This window comes from Protopterus annectens, chromosome 1.part0 (assembly GCF_019279795.1).
Source record: "Protopterus annectens isolate FY-2018-M chromosome 1.part0, PAN1.0, whole genome shotgun sequence".
Lineage (NCBI taxonomy): Eukaryota > Metazoa > Chordata > Ceratodontiformes > Protopteridae > Protopterus > Protopterus annectens.
This window is the reverse complement of record NC_056725.1, coordinates 695,053,864-695,070,817: the sequence shown is the minus strand read 5'-3', so window position 1 is coordinate 695,070,817 and position 16,954 is coordinate 695,053,864. Positions and strand designations below refer to the sequence as shown.

At 35.7% G+C, this 16,954-nt stretch overlaps 1 protein-coding gene across 1 annotated transcript in view; it reads left to right on the top strand.

Annotated features, from left to right (window-relative positions):
* The first annotated feature begins 213 nt into the window (after positions 1-213).
* Positions 214-16,954, top strand: part of CCDC113 (coiled-coil domain containing 113) — a 293,612-nt gene continuing 276,871 nt past the window's right edge. The window contains exon 1 of the mRNA XM_044062236.1: positions 214-361. Within this exon, the coding sequence (XP_043918171.1) occupies positions 252-361 (110 nt within the window). The 5' untranslated portion in view covers positions 214-251. The remainder of the gene's footprint in view (positions 362-16,954) is intronic.

Below are 16,954 nucleotides of genomic sequence, written 5' to 3'. Positions count from 1 at the left end.
TTTTTTCTTTTGCATCAACATATATTTCCAAATAATAAGTATAAAATTCTAATGATTGGTATTTTTTCACGCTACTTAATTCTCAAAACCTTTAGAAAGGCTGATACGAAACAGCATGCAATACCATTTAATTTATGGAGTAGCATGCACTACCATTTATAGCTTGAACTATCGCGATACTAATGACACACACAACAACCTTAGCAACTGTCGCCGAATGCTGATGATGAATATTGTTTGCTGTGGCAACCATGGCGGACGGAGACACTGACAGTGGCCACACTGACTTTCAAAGCGAAGAACCGCAGCACCTTGATCAACTTAATCACCACCAACTTCAGCACCTCCTGGACGAACTCTGGTAACCTCACTAGCAACATCATTCCCTGTTCTGTCTTTCTTTTACGATTTTCTCCTAATGATTTCTTGCGACAGAAAATCCTAGTCCACAATTACGTGTGTAAAGTACGCTAGTGGCGTAGGCTAGTTTAGAAATAACTGCTTGCGTAAATATACGGCGGTGCTCTACGCCAAGATGAACTGTACAACCCAGTGTGTTCTACGCCAAGATGAACTATACACACCAGTGTGTTAGTGTTGCTTCTTTTTCCCCTGTCCTGATTTGGGGCACGTGTGAATAACATGGTCTTTCAGAAATAAAACACGTGTGTGTGTTTTTGAGAAAGGCACGAAGAATAAAGCTGGTCAAGGATGGCATTTAAGCCAAGAGTTCATGATGAACATGAGTTCATGCTGTTACTGTTACAGTTAAGATGGTGTAGTGGTACAATGAGCAAGCAGCGGTAATTGAGAACACCGTACCACACCAGCGTTGCGTAGCTATCAAAACATTACGACAGTTGCGTAACATAACATCTAGGAGCTGCAGCGGCATATCATCTCGGCCACAATTTTCAACTTCTTTGCTTATCAGACAGAGGCAAAGCCATACCTCTCAACCTCTTAGAGCAAGAAGGGGACAAAGGACCAAAAACAGGGACAGATTCTAATATTGCTCTTGCAAACTTAGAAAGTTGATAGAATAATGGGTTTTTACAGTAGCATGATTTTTTCTGAAGAGCATGAAGTTTTAAACTCAAATGTTGTTGTCTTTCGGCTTTTCCTGGTTAGGGGTCGACACAGCGGAACTCCGGTCTGCTAATGATTGGCAGTAGATTTTCATGAACGCCGAGGTGCCAGCTCGACGTTCAACCTTCAGCGAAGGCACACCCATTTACGCATGTCTTTCGAAAGCCCACCCAACCGTGAGGAGGACATGCAGAGTCCACACAGTAGGCACTCCCCACACTCCAGCTGAGAATCGAACGGGAGAACCTTTTGCTGTGAGGCAACAATGCTACCACTGCACCACCGCGGATACGTCTTTTTATTATTGGCTAGCAACTCGGCACCATAAAAAAATCGACTGCCAATCATTAGCGGACCGGAGTTCCGCTGTGGTGACCCCTAACCGGGAAAAGCCAAAAAGACAAACAAGTCTGCAATGACATGTCAATGATTTATCAGAAAACCAAAATTTTATGAGGAAAATATCAAAAATATTAAACAAACTGGACATTCTACAAAAATCTGGACGGTTGAGAGGTATGGGCAATGCTAAAAATAATGGTAGAAAACCCTCTATATTGTTACTCATAACAATCAAGTGCCTCATTGTGAGACATGTTCCTTATTTTGAGTCTTAAAAAAGTCCAATTTCCTCACTGTTCCACATGTGAAGGGCATGCTATGCATCATACCTCTTAACCTCTTAGTGCAGGAAATCTGGACAAAGCCTAAAATAATGGGGAGACAAAGCCCAAAAACTAAGGGCAAGTTTTAAATATTGCCCTTATAGCTGCTAAAATAACTGGATTTGTATTAGTATGCATTTTCTGAAGGATTTGAAGTCTGAAACTCAGATGTATGCCTTATTTAGTGACTTTGGTCCTCAGTAATTTGTCAGAAAAGCACATATTTTATGAGGAACACAACAAAAATATGAGGCAAGAAATCTGGACATTTTATGAAAATCTGGGGAGTTCAGAGGTATGCTGCGCATTCGGTGTTAAGAATTTTCCTACTTAATGTCATGGACAGCCAAGAGATGTGCTCATCAGTAATGAGAAACATTTTACTTTTATCATATTTAGTGGCAATAACAGTTTCAAGTGATAGTGGAGAACATTGGAGTTTGCGTAATGGTGTCATTGTCTTCTGGATTTGCACCTACGTGCGATCCACTGCTTTCCATTATTACTGAGTAAGCTGCCTTTACAGATGTTATTTTTTTTAGCATAACTATGTATTGCGCTTCCTCTATAGTGATTATGAATAGCATGTCTGACAGTTATATTACACAGCCATTACAAATTAATTTCAGTTGTCTTCAAAACAGTGCATTGAACTATGATACTGGGGTTGTCACCTCTCCATCTTTTAGCACGATAGTCCTGATTTGGGATTGGGTAATGTTAAAAGTGATGGTATTGCAGAATGATAAGGCAGTATATCTGATACACTTAAAAACACTATAAACTATGGGTTATAGTGTAACTGAGTACCCCCTGGCGGGGTCTTGGGAACAGAAACTAGAGTACTAGGAGCTTCTTTTGTAGCTTAGATTAGAAGCTGACCAGATCCTGGTGTAAATAATAAGATTTCACCTAAATGTTCTCAAAATGTGTGCAGCTAAATTGTAGTTGGAGCTCATGCCTTGCTTTTGCTGTTTGTATCTTTACCCCTTTAGTTATACTTCAAAAAAATGCTTCTGTATATGCTTAGACTAAGTTTATGTTGATTTATTGCATGAATGATTTTATTGTTCAACTACTGTTACTTTAATTTTTCAACTGAGTGTTCCTGGATATGACTGGTTACTTAATGTCATGTGTCCTTTTGAATTTGCTATTTAAGTGTGGTGTTTGTTTCATTTTAATGTTCTGATGAAGCTCTTTGTGTAGGGATGAAAGCTTTCAGCATTTTATTTGTTAAATTGTTCTGTCCACATTATTGTGTGTGTACATACAAGTTTATGTGCACTAGCACAGCCTGCTTCACTTTGGGACCGCCTCAAAAGTTTCTGGTTCCTTGTTGTTTTCCCTCAAGGTTTTTCTCTGTTTTTCTTGGTTTGAGCTGTATTTTTACAGAGAGTGTGTCCCAAATGTCTTTGCAGGAGCTATTTACTTTTGTTTGGTACAACTGTAATAGTTTTCAGAGCGAAGGGACGGCATCGTCATAATGCGATGAGGAAGGTGGAGCTCTTGCATCTTTAAATGGAAAGCTAATGGATTTAATTGAGCTTCTTATACCGGTAGTAGTAAATATGTAGCAAATATCATCCTCTTTTGCTCCATCCAAGTCCCCCTTGGTTTCAGAATTGCAGTGACCATTTGTTGGGCAATGTTCAAAGAAATCCAACATGGTATCATCCACAAATGCATTTGCCATGATGCAAGCAGATAGGGAGTTTGTTCATCTCCCATCGAGGGACACTGAATCTGCTTCTTGTGTTTTTGATGGTGAAATCAATATTACAAGCTGGTTGAACAACTTTCATTTACCAGGGCCTCTTCAGTAAGTGGAATTAAAAAAAAAAAACAGTTGAGGCTTTTTGAAAAAAAGTTATCAAAATTAAAATCGCTGCAGGCGGACAATGCTTACCTTAATGAATGTATTGCTAGGAAGCATGTCCCAAAAGGGCTCAGTATGTGGAAATTTCATAATGGGCTCAAAGGGGACATAGAACTATTATTGACAGTTTTTGGTAACTGTGGACTTGATATTATTAGAGTTATTATCAAGTATAATAAGAAGGAAATGAATAGACTGTTAGAAAAAAATTCATCCTCTAGATAGGTCTCTTAAACAGGATTAATTGTGTGAGCATTTTAGTGGTGATTATTGTATTGTTTTTGATAATGTTAGTTTCTATCAAAAATAATAAGCTCCTGAGAGATGGATTACCTATTCTGAGACTATCTTGTACCTTTGGTTAAAAATAAAAGAGGCCAGTCTAATGTGAGCAGGGATCATAGTGTTGATTTTCATATTGTTTTATCCCAGAGATGTCATTGTATAGATGGAAATATTGAAGGTGGGCATTTAGATTTTTTTAGACTCTGTGGATTTTGCACCTCTTCAGTGATATAAAAAAATATCCCAGAGGATTAATGGCCACACAATGGGTCACCAGGAGCAATGGTGTCACAGTCGATTGCTAATGAATCACTATACCAAGAAATATTGCCCCTACAGAAACAGGCGATAGGGTGGTCCTGCACTAATATATATTCTTCGAGTTTTCCAGGGTATACTGGGACTATTCAGCATCCCCTCCATGTTGAACTAAGTAACAGACAGGTAGTCAATGAATACAAGGGTTTTAAGATATTTAATTTTAGTCATATATTTATTGAAGGTAACCATTTTAACTTATTTGGTAAGGGGTTTACGTTTGTGCCTTCTTTCCATTATGATATTGCAGATCTAGTGATAGATTTTGAGTTGTTTGTTAGGAAACTAAATTTAAAGGTCATGTTTCATGGCTTGCCCACCACTCCCACACACAATGATAAGTTTGTGTGTGCCAGTACTTGTAACCCTCCCTTTCATTCTACTCTGCTGCTATATGAAAAATATTGTGAAAAGGATTTAAGAATGGTACTTCAGAAGTCACATGCATGAATGGGCATGCCTTCGCTGAAGGCTGGGCATCGGGCTGGCAACTCGGCACCATAAAAATCTACTGCCAATCATTAGCAGACCGGAGTCCTGCTGTGGCGACCCCTAAGCGGGAAAAGACAAACAACAACTTCAGCAGTCATGGTTTAAGCATGTTAGTAATTTAAAGAAAGAGGAAGCTATGCTTATGAATGAATTAATTAGCAACCATGAGTTGAGTAATGAAACCTGATAAAGGGGGTGGGGTGGTCATTATGGACCAATTTGACTATTTGTACAGAATGAATAAGCTTTTAAACAATGAATTGCAATATCATAAAACTTCAAGAAATGAGTTTAATATTGTTTATTATAAAACTGATTTGTTTTTAAAGGACCTTTTTGACCAGGATGTCATTGACTATAGCCTTTTACAAGTTTCTGAAAGTTGACTCTCCAGTGATTTTGGCAATTTTTGGCATCCCTAAGGTTTATAAGAAGCTAGGTGATCCTCCTTTACATCCCATTGTTTTGGCTGCTGGATCTAAGACCCATCCATCCTTTAGCCATCTGTATTGATGGTATTTAAAAAAAAAATTTAAGGACTATGTATATATTTTACACAGTTCATGGAACTTTTTAAGGTATATGAAGCAGGAGTTCTACAATGATGAGGGGTTATTGGTCACTGTTGATGTTGTCAACCTTTTTCTCTTTGAGTGCCTCAAAGAGAAATTATTGATGCTAAGGCAAGGAATAGAGAATTGCTTAATAGTTTGTAGTTGAATTTGAGAACAGCACAGTAAGTTCAAAAAGAATGCATTAGTTCTACGACTAATGTAAGTGATACAGAGTTTCCTAAAATATTCAGTGCCCAGTCCCGTTCCCCGAAAAAAAAAAATCATTGCACTGCATGGACTGTGGAATACAGATAATTTTCAGTACATTCTTTTACTGTGTCAGTATAATAGAGTCATGTTTGCCATATTAGTGTTTTGCCTTAATTTAACAAATCTGGAGACTAAAATGTCAGGAAATTACAGAAAAAAAAATGCCAGAAGACAGCTCCTCGGAAAGAAATAGTTACACAAACCTAAGTTAGAGTAATATTATATTGTAGATATAGTAAGGGGTAAATCAATTGTTACTAGTAATAAAACAAACCAAAATAATCAAGCAGTTTCTGCTACCTGCACCCAGAAAAAATAATGAAACTATTTAAAATAAATAAATACATCTTCCTACTGCAGGCAGAGGGGAAGAGGTATATATTGGAAGTCCCTTCCTTTCCATTATGAGCTGTCAATTGCACTTGATTCTGCAAGGGTCTCTCAGTGCAGTGATAATTTTAACACCTCTGCAGTAGTGTGGAGGGAGGGGAGTGTCAATTCCTCTTGGACTGCAAAAGAAAACCCCAAACAAAGGCCTGCAGTTTAGCTACTTTTCTGGTTGTAGCTGGATAACTTCTAAGTATAGTGTAAAACAAGCTCTGAGCCAAACATAAATTAGGGTGATTAGAGACAGAAAAGAAGCAGTCATTTTACAGAAGGTATGGAAGATTACAGTGACACACAAATCCCATTATATGTCAATGGCATTTTCCTCTTGTTTGGCATGAGTCATACAAAGCAGACTTGAAATGTATTATGGGAAAGAGAAAGGGTTGAGGAAGAACAAGATCACATTGATTACATCAAGCCCCATTAGTAGCCATGTTGTGGAAAACAGGCTAAAAATACAAATAAACCAGTTAGAGGAATTTTAAGGTGATAAAATAAGTCAGGAAACAAAGATAGAGTGACAAAACCAGATTTTTTTTAGTTCTAGGGTGGAGTTTTCCTTTAAGCTTAGCAAGGCCTTGCTATGTCTTGGCAGTTCAGTTCCAATATCCCAGTTCCTAAGAATAATTTCCTTAGTTACAATCATTTATTTGATAAAATACACAAATCTTCCACATAAACCACACCATGAGGCAAACAGTGCCATAACTGATGAAAAGGCTTAAAAACTTTAAAAACTTAGCACTTTCACCAGGGCAATGCCTAGCTTCATTACAGTTAACACACCATTTCGGAAATGCATTTAAATATCCCTCCTAACTAATTACATCATACTTTCCACCAATAAACATTAAGTAGAGTAATACACCCCCATTAAAAATACAAGCTCTTAAATAATTCCTCAAAACTAACCACATAAAATGCAATAAATGTATAAAACAATATGGTGTTTTATATCTGGCTCGATCTTAATTTTAATACCAGAAGTATTGAAATAATTTCGTTTAACCCTGGTTTATTACAAGCATTAAGCTTAAACTGCCAAATGACCTCCTTATATTCTAACTGTATTTCAAGGTCACCTCCCGTACCTCTGTCCACTACTTTATCAACCATAAAGAAAATAAATCTCTTAAAACTGGGACAATCAACAGAATGTATGTAAAAGTGCAACTGGTTAGATTATCAAGGATTATTAGTGATGACAGAAATCTTACCAAAGAAGTAGATATATTATTTAATATGTTCATTGAGGATTATTAGTGATGACAGAAATCTTACCAAAGAAGTAGATATATTATTTAATATGTTCATTGAAAGGAGTTATCCATTAAATGTGCCAAACAGGATCAAAAAGAAGTTCTGTAAAGTAGAAAAAAATAGATTTTGACCAATTCTAAATAATACAAACATAGGCTTAAATACTAATAGCTCACAATTTGATGTGAACTCAGCTGGTGATAGAACACAGGCTATGGTCATTCCTTACAATCATAACATAGAACACAGGCTATGGTCATTCCTTACAATCATAACATACAAAGCCTAGTTAGGATATTTAATAACGCATGGAAGACTGTTTTTACTCCTGAGATCAAAACTGCTCTTGGGGGATTACCACAAATAGTATATGCCAGGGGACAAAATATTAAGGGGTTATAGGAATCTATAAAACAAAAAAGGGACAAGTCATTTTATATCCCGAATGGTGAAATGTGGATCATGTAAGCTTTACAGGTTTATTAATGATGGTCCCTGTGTAACAGTAACCCACTGCAATAGGGTAATTTCTTGTCGTGGTAGGGTGAACTGTAATACTAAGCAGGTGGTTTACTTAGCTACATGCATGTCATCATCGTCCACATATTATATAGGAAAAACCAGAAGGTTGAAAGATCGTATAGGAGAACACACAAGTGACATAAAAAAAATGAATGCACTTTACATACATTCTATTGATTGTACCAGTTTTAAGATTGCTTTTCTTTGTGGTTGATAACGTAGTGGACAGAGGTAGGGGAGGTGACCTTGAAACAGTTAGAATATAAGGAGGTCATTTGGCAGTTTAAACTTAATAGTTATAATAAACCAGGTTAAACTAAATGATTTCAGTACTGAAATGATTTCCTTATTTCTTGAGCCCAAGCCATTTTCATCATTATTCCTTCCTACTTTGATTTGTAACAGTCTGCTTGTGTTACATATATGAGCCTTAAGTTCATAGTTCTAAAGTATCTCTTGAAATGAAGTAATCCTAAAAACCTTGTTCTGTGGGGAAAATAACATATCCCACTTAACTGTTGCCTCCTTCCCCCAATTAATTAATTCAACTCTTTATTAGCTATGGTCCACAATTTATTCTCTGGTTGATAAAAATCTACCTGACATGTAATTAAACTAAAGAGACTAGAAGCAGTTTCACTGCTTGTATCTTACTATCCTTATCCAAATTCTCAGTTTTGTATTATTTTTTGTTTAGTCACTTCTCACATATCCTTAGCTGCTATAAAAGGATCCTTTTTAATCTGTAAGCTAAATACTTTATCCCATCCCATATATGGGTATTGCAGAATCAAACAATGTGTGGATACATAGTTTACTGCTCTAACCTTTGTTTTATCATTATTAATTTTATATCCTGAAAAGTCTTGAAACTGTCTGAAAATGTTCCACAACACTGAAATGTTCTTTTCTAGATATATCAAATATAAAATACTATTGTTTCCAAATAAAGCTGACTTTTCTTGATTGCCTTGTCATTTATATCCTTGAATTTGTGAGCCCCTTATTTTTGTATCAATGGCTATAAGTATACAGCAAATAACCAAGGGGAAAGAGGACACCCTTCCCTGGTTCCACATTTCAAACACAGCTTAATGGAAAGGAACGCTCCCACCTTAATTCTTGCCTCTAATTTTATATATCTTCCTAATTAACCCTAGTATTTTATCAGGGAATGCAAATGCTGCCATTGCCCTACTCATAAAATCCCAGCTGACTTAATTGACTACCTTCTCTGTATCAAGACTCCACCAACAATAGAAGTGTCTTAAAAAAAGTAAAAATAAAAACTAAAAAAAAAAAAAAAAAAAAAAAAAAACAATACAGGTCTCTTCTTACACTCTGCTTGCATTTGGATCATCATTTTTCTGTTAATGTCAAACATTTGATTGCCTCTGTAAAACTGCATTGATCCATATCTGTCAATTTTGGCAACAGCTTTACCCTTCTCTACTTTATAGTCCTAGTTTAAAATTGAAATTGGTCTATATGAAGCTGGGTCTGAAGGGTCTTAATCCTCTTTGGCTAATAAAGCCACCACAGCTTTCTTCCAAGATGCTGGTGCTTTCGCTCCTTTTAAAATTTTGTTAAAGTGTATTTGTCACATGTGTGCATGCATCACAGCATTTAATGGGTTAAGTGCCCTCATACACTTTAATCATTCTTCTTCCATATTTATTTGGGCAATTTTTAATGAAAAATTTGTAAACTTTTTATTAAACCATGGACCAAATAAATTTACAATATCCCTCAGTGACACCCCTGTAGGGATAACATGAATTACATCCATAGACTTTAATGGTTGCATCTCTGTGCATTCTTGTTGGTGCCTATTAAAGCCTATGAACTCAATTCAGACTTTCCCTACTCTGATGTCACACATATTAAAGTTTAGATTTTGCCCTTGGTGACAGGCTGGTAGGTTTAGCCGTATTTTAAGTTTTTTTTTTCAATACAGCCTATGGCTGTAAGTATTCACCAATGAGGAGAAAATGTGGTTTGGCACTTATTGTCTATGACATATCATGATGAAAAGGTAAGGAAATTAATTTGACCAAAATAATGTAAACATAACCTTCCAGAGTTTTTATCACTTACTTCCCTCCTAACTTTCAGACTTCCACCAGAACACCATTTGTTTCTGGACTATTCCCTGTTGATTGATTATATATTACAATTTTTATCTCATCTCTTCCTATTTTAGCTCTTAATTCTTGAGCCTTATCTTCTTCTAACCTTGGCATAATTGTCTTCCATAAATATTCACATTTGTGCCTTTCGTTTGTTTCTCATACATCTGCTTTGTACAAGTTTTCATATTTCTGTTATGTTGTTAATACCTCTAAAAGGATCTCTGGTTCCTTTTCTTGTTATGGGCTCTCTAAGTTTGGCAACAACTTGCCTAAGTCATTATGCTAATCATTTTTGTGTTCTGGAATTATCAAAAATACTTGCTTAACAGCAACCTGTCTAGGCTCATGAATATTATCCCAATAATCCCTTACATTCTCTTTAGCACCTGGCAATTGCTCCTCTTCTTATTCTGCCAGATTCTTCTTCTCCTGCAATATTTTAACCTTTTACAAACCCTCTAAATCATTCCTATTACTTCTTTTCCATATGTGTTTTTCTCTGTTATCTTTACCATGTTTTTAAACTCAATTTTTCATTTTATCCTACTCCCTATCTATTATTTGTGGAGAAATTTCAATCTTCTGTAGGTATACATTAATTTGGTTGAAAACTGAAAACAATGAAATGCTCAAAATGTTGAAAATCAATATATTACAAATGGGAATTTGCCTTTTCCCCACTGTTGTGCAATTCCAGACTTGGTATATATAATTAGTAGAGGGGGTTGGGGTGCAGCCCCCCACATGGGGAGTACATGGAGGCTAGCCCCTGCATTAAATAGGGTTTGAATATTGTTGAGCTTTTTAGTGTTTTGAGTTTTTGACAAAATGAATGTATTCCATATATAAATGCATGCCTGTGTAATCCTACTTCCCAGTAACCAGTTATTATCACAAATCTACCATTATTGTCTTTCTTTTCCTTTTCTATCACTATTGAAATCCCTCTCTCAATAAATATTACCTTACCTTCTTTTGTCCCTCATACTCTGCTGAATATCTGTTCTGAAATCCTTTCCTTGCCAAATGCACATGCTTATTTCTTTCCAAATGTGTCTCCTGCAACATTGCTATTTGCACCCTACAATTATTAATATAATTTAATACTCTCTGTTTTTGTCTATACATGCAATGCCATTTACCTTGCATAATATAATTGATAAGGTAGTCATTCTGATAAGAAAATATTGCTTTCACATATTCTGAGTTATAGGTCTTTTGAATAAGCTTCCTACTTCCATTTACATATTACTGCTTGGCAGGCTGATCTTGTATGTAGTTGCTGCTCATTTCTGCTTGAACCATGCATCATTTTCCCAGGCATTTTGCTTCAATAAATATACTCAAGAAACAAAAAATAAATAAATTTTCAAATCCATTGCCCACTTCTAAGTCACAGCAAGCACACAAAACTATAAGCACTTTCCATAAAGGAAATTTACCCCTCCATATAGGAGCCATTGCCCCAAATAGATAGCTACATCCATATCCTACTGTGTTCTGATGTTTGGTTTAATCATCATGGAAATGAATGCTACAGACTGTGTTTTCTGTTGTTGTATCTCTATATCCTTTACAGATGTGGAAAACAACTTGAATGTTGTTAGTTAATATATATGTATTTATATTTTGCTTTAAGAAAAAGTTTACTTGCTTCACCTAAATGAATAAACTAAATGGTACACTGTTATATTTAATACTGAATTGCTAAAGGCTGCTGTAGATAAATCTATTTACAAAAGTATTCACTTCCATCAGTGTCAAACTTCATTAATTTTAACTAAACTGCTTGCCATTTCCTCTTTAAGTACTAATTATGGTATTTCTTACAAAAATACCTGAGAGCTCATGGTTCAATCATTTTTGATTAATTATCTGTACCTGTAGATTTAGGCATATTTAGGCTTATAGATCAGTACTCAGCTAACTGCCCTTGTGGGCCACTTTAAGCCTAGCCAGTCACCCCATGTGAGAATCAAACCTTGCCCCTTGTGTTTGTAAGGTAAACACCTTAACCATTATACTAGTCTCCCACACTTAAACCATTTCCAACTGCAGGCCTTCGCTGCTAAAATAAAAACAGCTTAGAACTTTACAAATGTAGAAAAAAGCTCTTTTCAAATGTTAGAAAACTGCTATTTTTCATGCTTTCCATTTTCTAGCCTGTTTGGTTAGAAAAAAAACACATTTTCTGCAGATTAAACTAAGAACAATAGTCTGTACTTCAACTTGTATAATACCAGGGAAGATTATTATAATTTAATACACATTTAATATGATCAGTGCACTTTTCCATTATACTGCTTGTAACCTGCTTTTATTTTGTTACAATGCAAACCTCAGATATATTAATAGTAAAAAAAAAGACTTACTTTCTTTAACATTTCTACCAGAAAGACTCCACCAACCTCACATATAAAATACCTCTGCTTACTACAAAGAACCACTTTATAATACCGCATGCAATTTACTTCAAGAACATTATTACACACATATCACCAAGAACATGTTTACTTACATTTACATCTTCACTCCCTTCACTATCCTTCTAAACATTAATGACAATGTAGGAATTATGTTTTAGAGTCCTCCTACCTATTTACCATAGTCAACAAAATTTTAGTCTTTTTAGTCACTACTTCTTATGGAAGCACAGTTCTTGTGTCTAAACTGGATCTTGTAGAAATGACATTTTACAATTCTTCCATGTATTTCCTAATTTCACATTATTGCTGGTTTTAATACTCATCATCATCTTGACCACCCAACATCAGTCTTTGGTTCAAGTCCAAAGTGCTCCTGATTTTTCTAGTCAACACCTGTGCTTTTTTCTGGCAATCAGTCTTGTCCTTTGGAACAATGTAAAAGACTTCACTGGCGAGTTCTGTCTATGGACTTTGTTATTGTCAGAAGAATGAGATGCAGAATCCCCTTCAGTTTTATGACAAACTCTTTGCTAGAAACTTTTTTCCCCTCCTTAGCCTGTTTTTTGTCCAAAAATGTCTTTGATCCTACAGGAAAATATAGCAACTTGAATTGTACACCTGCCTCTCAACTTCTTCTGATTGCTCTGATTGCAGTGATAAACTTGCTTCTCTTCTGCCTGGTGTACGGTATATAATCATTTTCCACAAATATTCTGGTATCCCCAATTTTAATATTTTTCTCTTTTTCCACACTTTTGTCAGGTGCAGCTTTTTCTGCTGGTATGACTGTATCTTTAGTAATATAGGTCTTGGCTTCTTTCTCATAGCCAAATTTGGAGTATATGCATGGTGCACCCTTTCAATTAACAAATTGTGCTGTAGAATAGCAGCCCAGTAGCTTATTTGTACTTTCATAAAATTAATGTAGCCTATTCCTTCCAGCTTCTGTTGCATACCAGGAAGTCTCAGGTTTTCTGCACGTACCCCACTGTCTAACTTTACTATTTTTTTTGAACGGTTCTTCTTCTTAAGTAGCTTCATATTCTGCTGGTCTTTCCTTCATTTCAACCTCTGGCTTCTGCAGTTTTATCAGCTAATCTAATTAGCTACTTCAAGCTGCTTCTATTCTTTCAGCATTTTCTCATTTGACTTTAATCCAGTGTGTCACTTTTTTAAACACCTCTAATGCATTTGATTTATTTTTCCGCAAAATTATTGAAACCATATTTTGCACCAAAGCTGAAACCTGAACTGCTTTCCTAAACAGCTGCAAGGCTTCTCCTTGCCAGAGTTTATTTCTTCTGCTTTTCTAGCTGTTTTTCTCCATATTTATTCTTTGCTGACATCCAGGCAGTGTAGTAATTAATCAGTAACTGAAGTGTAGACAAATTGTTAGCTTTTACTGCCTCTGTTATACCTCTTTTCTTTTGTTTTGCACTGGGAGAGCTCTGATCAACCTATATTTCAGAGTGCAGCCATCTTGGAATTTGTTTATTAGCATTCATTGTAACCCCATTGCCCACACAAAAGGTAATAGTTAGGGTAAGCTCTTTCTAAAGGGCATGGGTATCCAAGGTGATTTTGACAATTACACCCAGTTTGCAGTCTTCTGCAGATTTGCTTAAACAGAGGTCCTGGTCATTAGTTTTAAGATCAGAGAAGTATACAGTGAACAGCAGAAGTCCCCTGGGGCATTGTACTGGTTACCTTAACATTATTTCAAGAGACATCTGCTATACAAACTGTGTGGGTTCTGTCTTTCAGCCAATTGGTTATCCATCTTACCACACAAGGATCTTTATTTAAGGGTGATAGTTTTCTTAGAATTTCAGCATGAGGAACATCTGGGGAACTGTCAGGCTTACTTTTATCCCGTGCCACAGGGTTGGTTATACATTCATACTATTGACAGTGTTGATATTCATTGCACCTGTTATCTACAGAATGAATAAGAGTTTTAAAGTGAAAATTAGTTGTTAGTTGCAGGTGTTTTATTTATTTATTTACTTACTGTGTAATTAATCTAGTATACACAGTATGTATGCGATAGATATGGAATCAAGGTGCAATGATTCGGTTAAGTGATTCATCTTTTCTGTTTTAGTTATCAGTTTAGACAGTATCTAAGTATTTATTTTAACATCTCAGGCAGATAACCAAGAAGAGTGATTTTTAAAGTAATTATTAGGGTCTGTTTGATACATTATTGAACTGGCACTATATGATTCCATAGTAAAGGACAGCTTTTGTAAACATGCTTTGAGTTCAAATTTGCTTTGCTAACTCCTGTTTGGAAGGAATTATTTAATGACATTGCAACAGACCCTGAAGCTGGGAACTCATCAGGACATTAGAATCAGTAAAGTTAAAATGAAATATTTTTTTAAATTAAATGCTTTTTCTGAACTTTGACAGTTGTCAATAATTTGTAAACTAACTTTCAGTATTCCTATTGTTAGGGCCACCATTATGAAGTCTACAGTATTATTATATGATTCAATATCAAAGGTAATTTCATAATCACTGTATAAACCTGCATTCAGCATTAACCTGCTGCATAATGTATGTGGCACTGTTCATCAGATAAGTGCCCATCTATACTATATAATGAAAATGTAGGATGAAAATGTTAAGAAGCCATTTAGTTGTAGTCACTTGTAAAATAATGTAAAAAAAATAGGTGCATTATCATCAGTCTAAGGATAGTTACTGATAAGTAAAGCTGTGTTTCTGGCCCAGGGAAAAAAGCAGTCCTGCAGTTCCTTTATGGCAAGTATTGGTGATCCTTGTGCAAGGAGAAGGTTGAGAAGGGTTGAAAGAAACAAAATAGGGTAATTTTCTTTACTAAACTTGTAAGAAGTTTTATAATTATTCTGTGATTGTTTGTTTATTTTATTAACTTGACAGTGTGGAACTGGGCATACCAAGTACACTTCTAGATTTTTGTTTGAGGAGTGAGCATGTATAGCATGAATACAGGGGCGTATTTTGTGTAAGGTTGGTACTGTGCACTGGGCAGAATATCTGGCCTTTATAAAAAGTCTTTTGACTTTTCCCAGTTAGGGGTTGCCACAGCGGATCTCCGGTCCGCTTATGATTGGCAATGATTTTTACTGTGTCAAATTGCCAGCCTGGTGCCCAATCTTCAGAGAAGGCACACGCATGCACCTACTAGTATGTCTTTTAAATTTCAGTTGATCGCTGGGAGGACATGCAGACTCCACACAAAAGGCATTCCAGCCAAGAATCGAACTGGAGAGCCTCTTACTGTGAAGTGACAATGCTAACCACTGCACCACCATGTTTATATTGTACAAATAATCCAATTTTTAGTGTACAAGCTATCTGGGTATACAAGTCATGGACTTCAGTATGAAAGCATCAAAGTTAGACCGTGGCCTACTTTGTAAAGGTTGTGCAGGCTACAAACAATACTCAGCATGTTAAGACAATGTGAAGTTTAATGTTGATTATTTTTCTTTGCATTTGTTCTGGGAGTCAGGGAAACAAAATCCAAGTTTCATGTATTGTGTGTGGATGGTTGCAGCATGCATTTTTTTTGTTCTCCTCTTTTTTTTATTGGAAGGGGAACATATGTATCTATAAAATGGATCTATATTATATTGACCAATGCTTAAATGTTCGAATCTCTAAAGGTCGACCTTTAGAGATCGAACATTTAAGTGTTCGAAAATGTAATAAAACAAAGAAAAAAAAAGGTAAACTGAAAGGGTTTTAGCAGGGAGGCAAGCCCCCCTGCACCCCCCAACTTAAATATACCAACTCCAAGATCGCACTTCAGTGCACGGCAGAGCAGAAGCGGGAAATTTCCCAATCCCTACACTGTAGCGTGATCTTGGAGTTGGTATATTTAAGTAGCGGGGGGTGTGGGGGGCTTGCCCCCCTGCTTACACCCTTTACTTTTTTTTGTTTTACTTTTATTTATTTTTTTAACTTTTAAAGATATTCGAACACTTAACTGTTCGATCTCTAAAGGTCGACCTTTAGAGATTCGAACATTTAAGCTTTCATTTATCTAATATAGACCCTATAAAATTTTGGAGACTTTCTATTTGTTTTTCTCTAGGTCTGAAGAAAATCTGGTTTATTCAAAAGCTGGCTTCTTGATATGTTTATTTAGTAAAGATTGACCATGTTTTTATTTCTTGCTCATTTTCTACTTTTTAATATTTATATAAATGCAAGCTGGTATGACTGACGCATCTAAATACTGTTTTAAGGCTCATTTTCCCCCTTTACTTGCTAGCTTGACAAGTTAGCATGCTTTCATTGTGTGACTTGTTATAATATAGTACAATATGTGTGAATGTAAAATATTTTGTACTTTTTGCGCAGGAAACAAGTTTCATGATGAGTGTGTACACATATATTTTGTACTTTTGGTATGGGGAACGACTTTCATTATCAGGGACATTGATTTTCAGTTTTCAGAAAAATGAAATTCCGTTTTCATGAGATCAAATCTGGGAAGTATACACATGATTTTTAAATGTAATTTCTGGCCATTATGGTGATGCTATTATAATTTTCTCCTGCATCAAGCTATACTGAAAATTAAAACAGATTCTAGGTTTAGAACATCCAATAATGCAAAATGACAATATTATAAATAATAAATATGAACAAAAACACATCTTGTGGTGAATTAGTT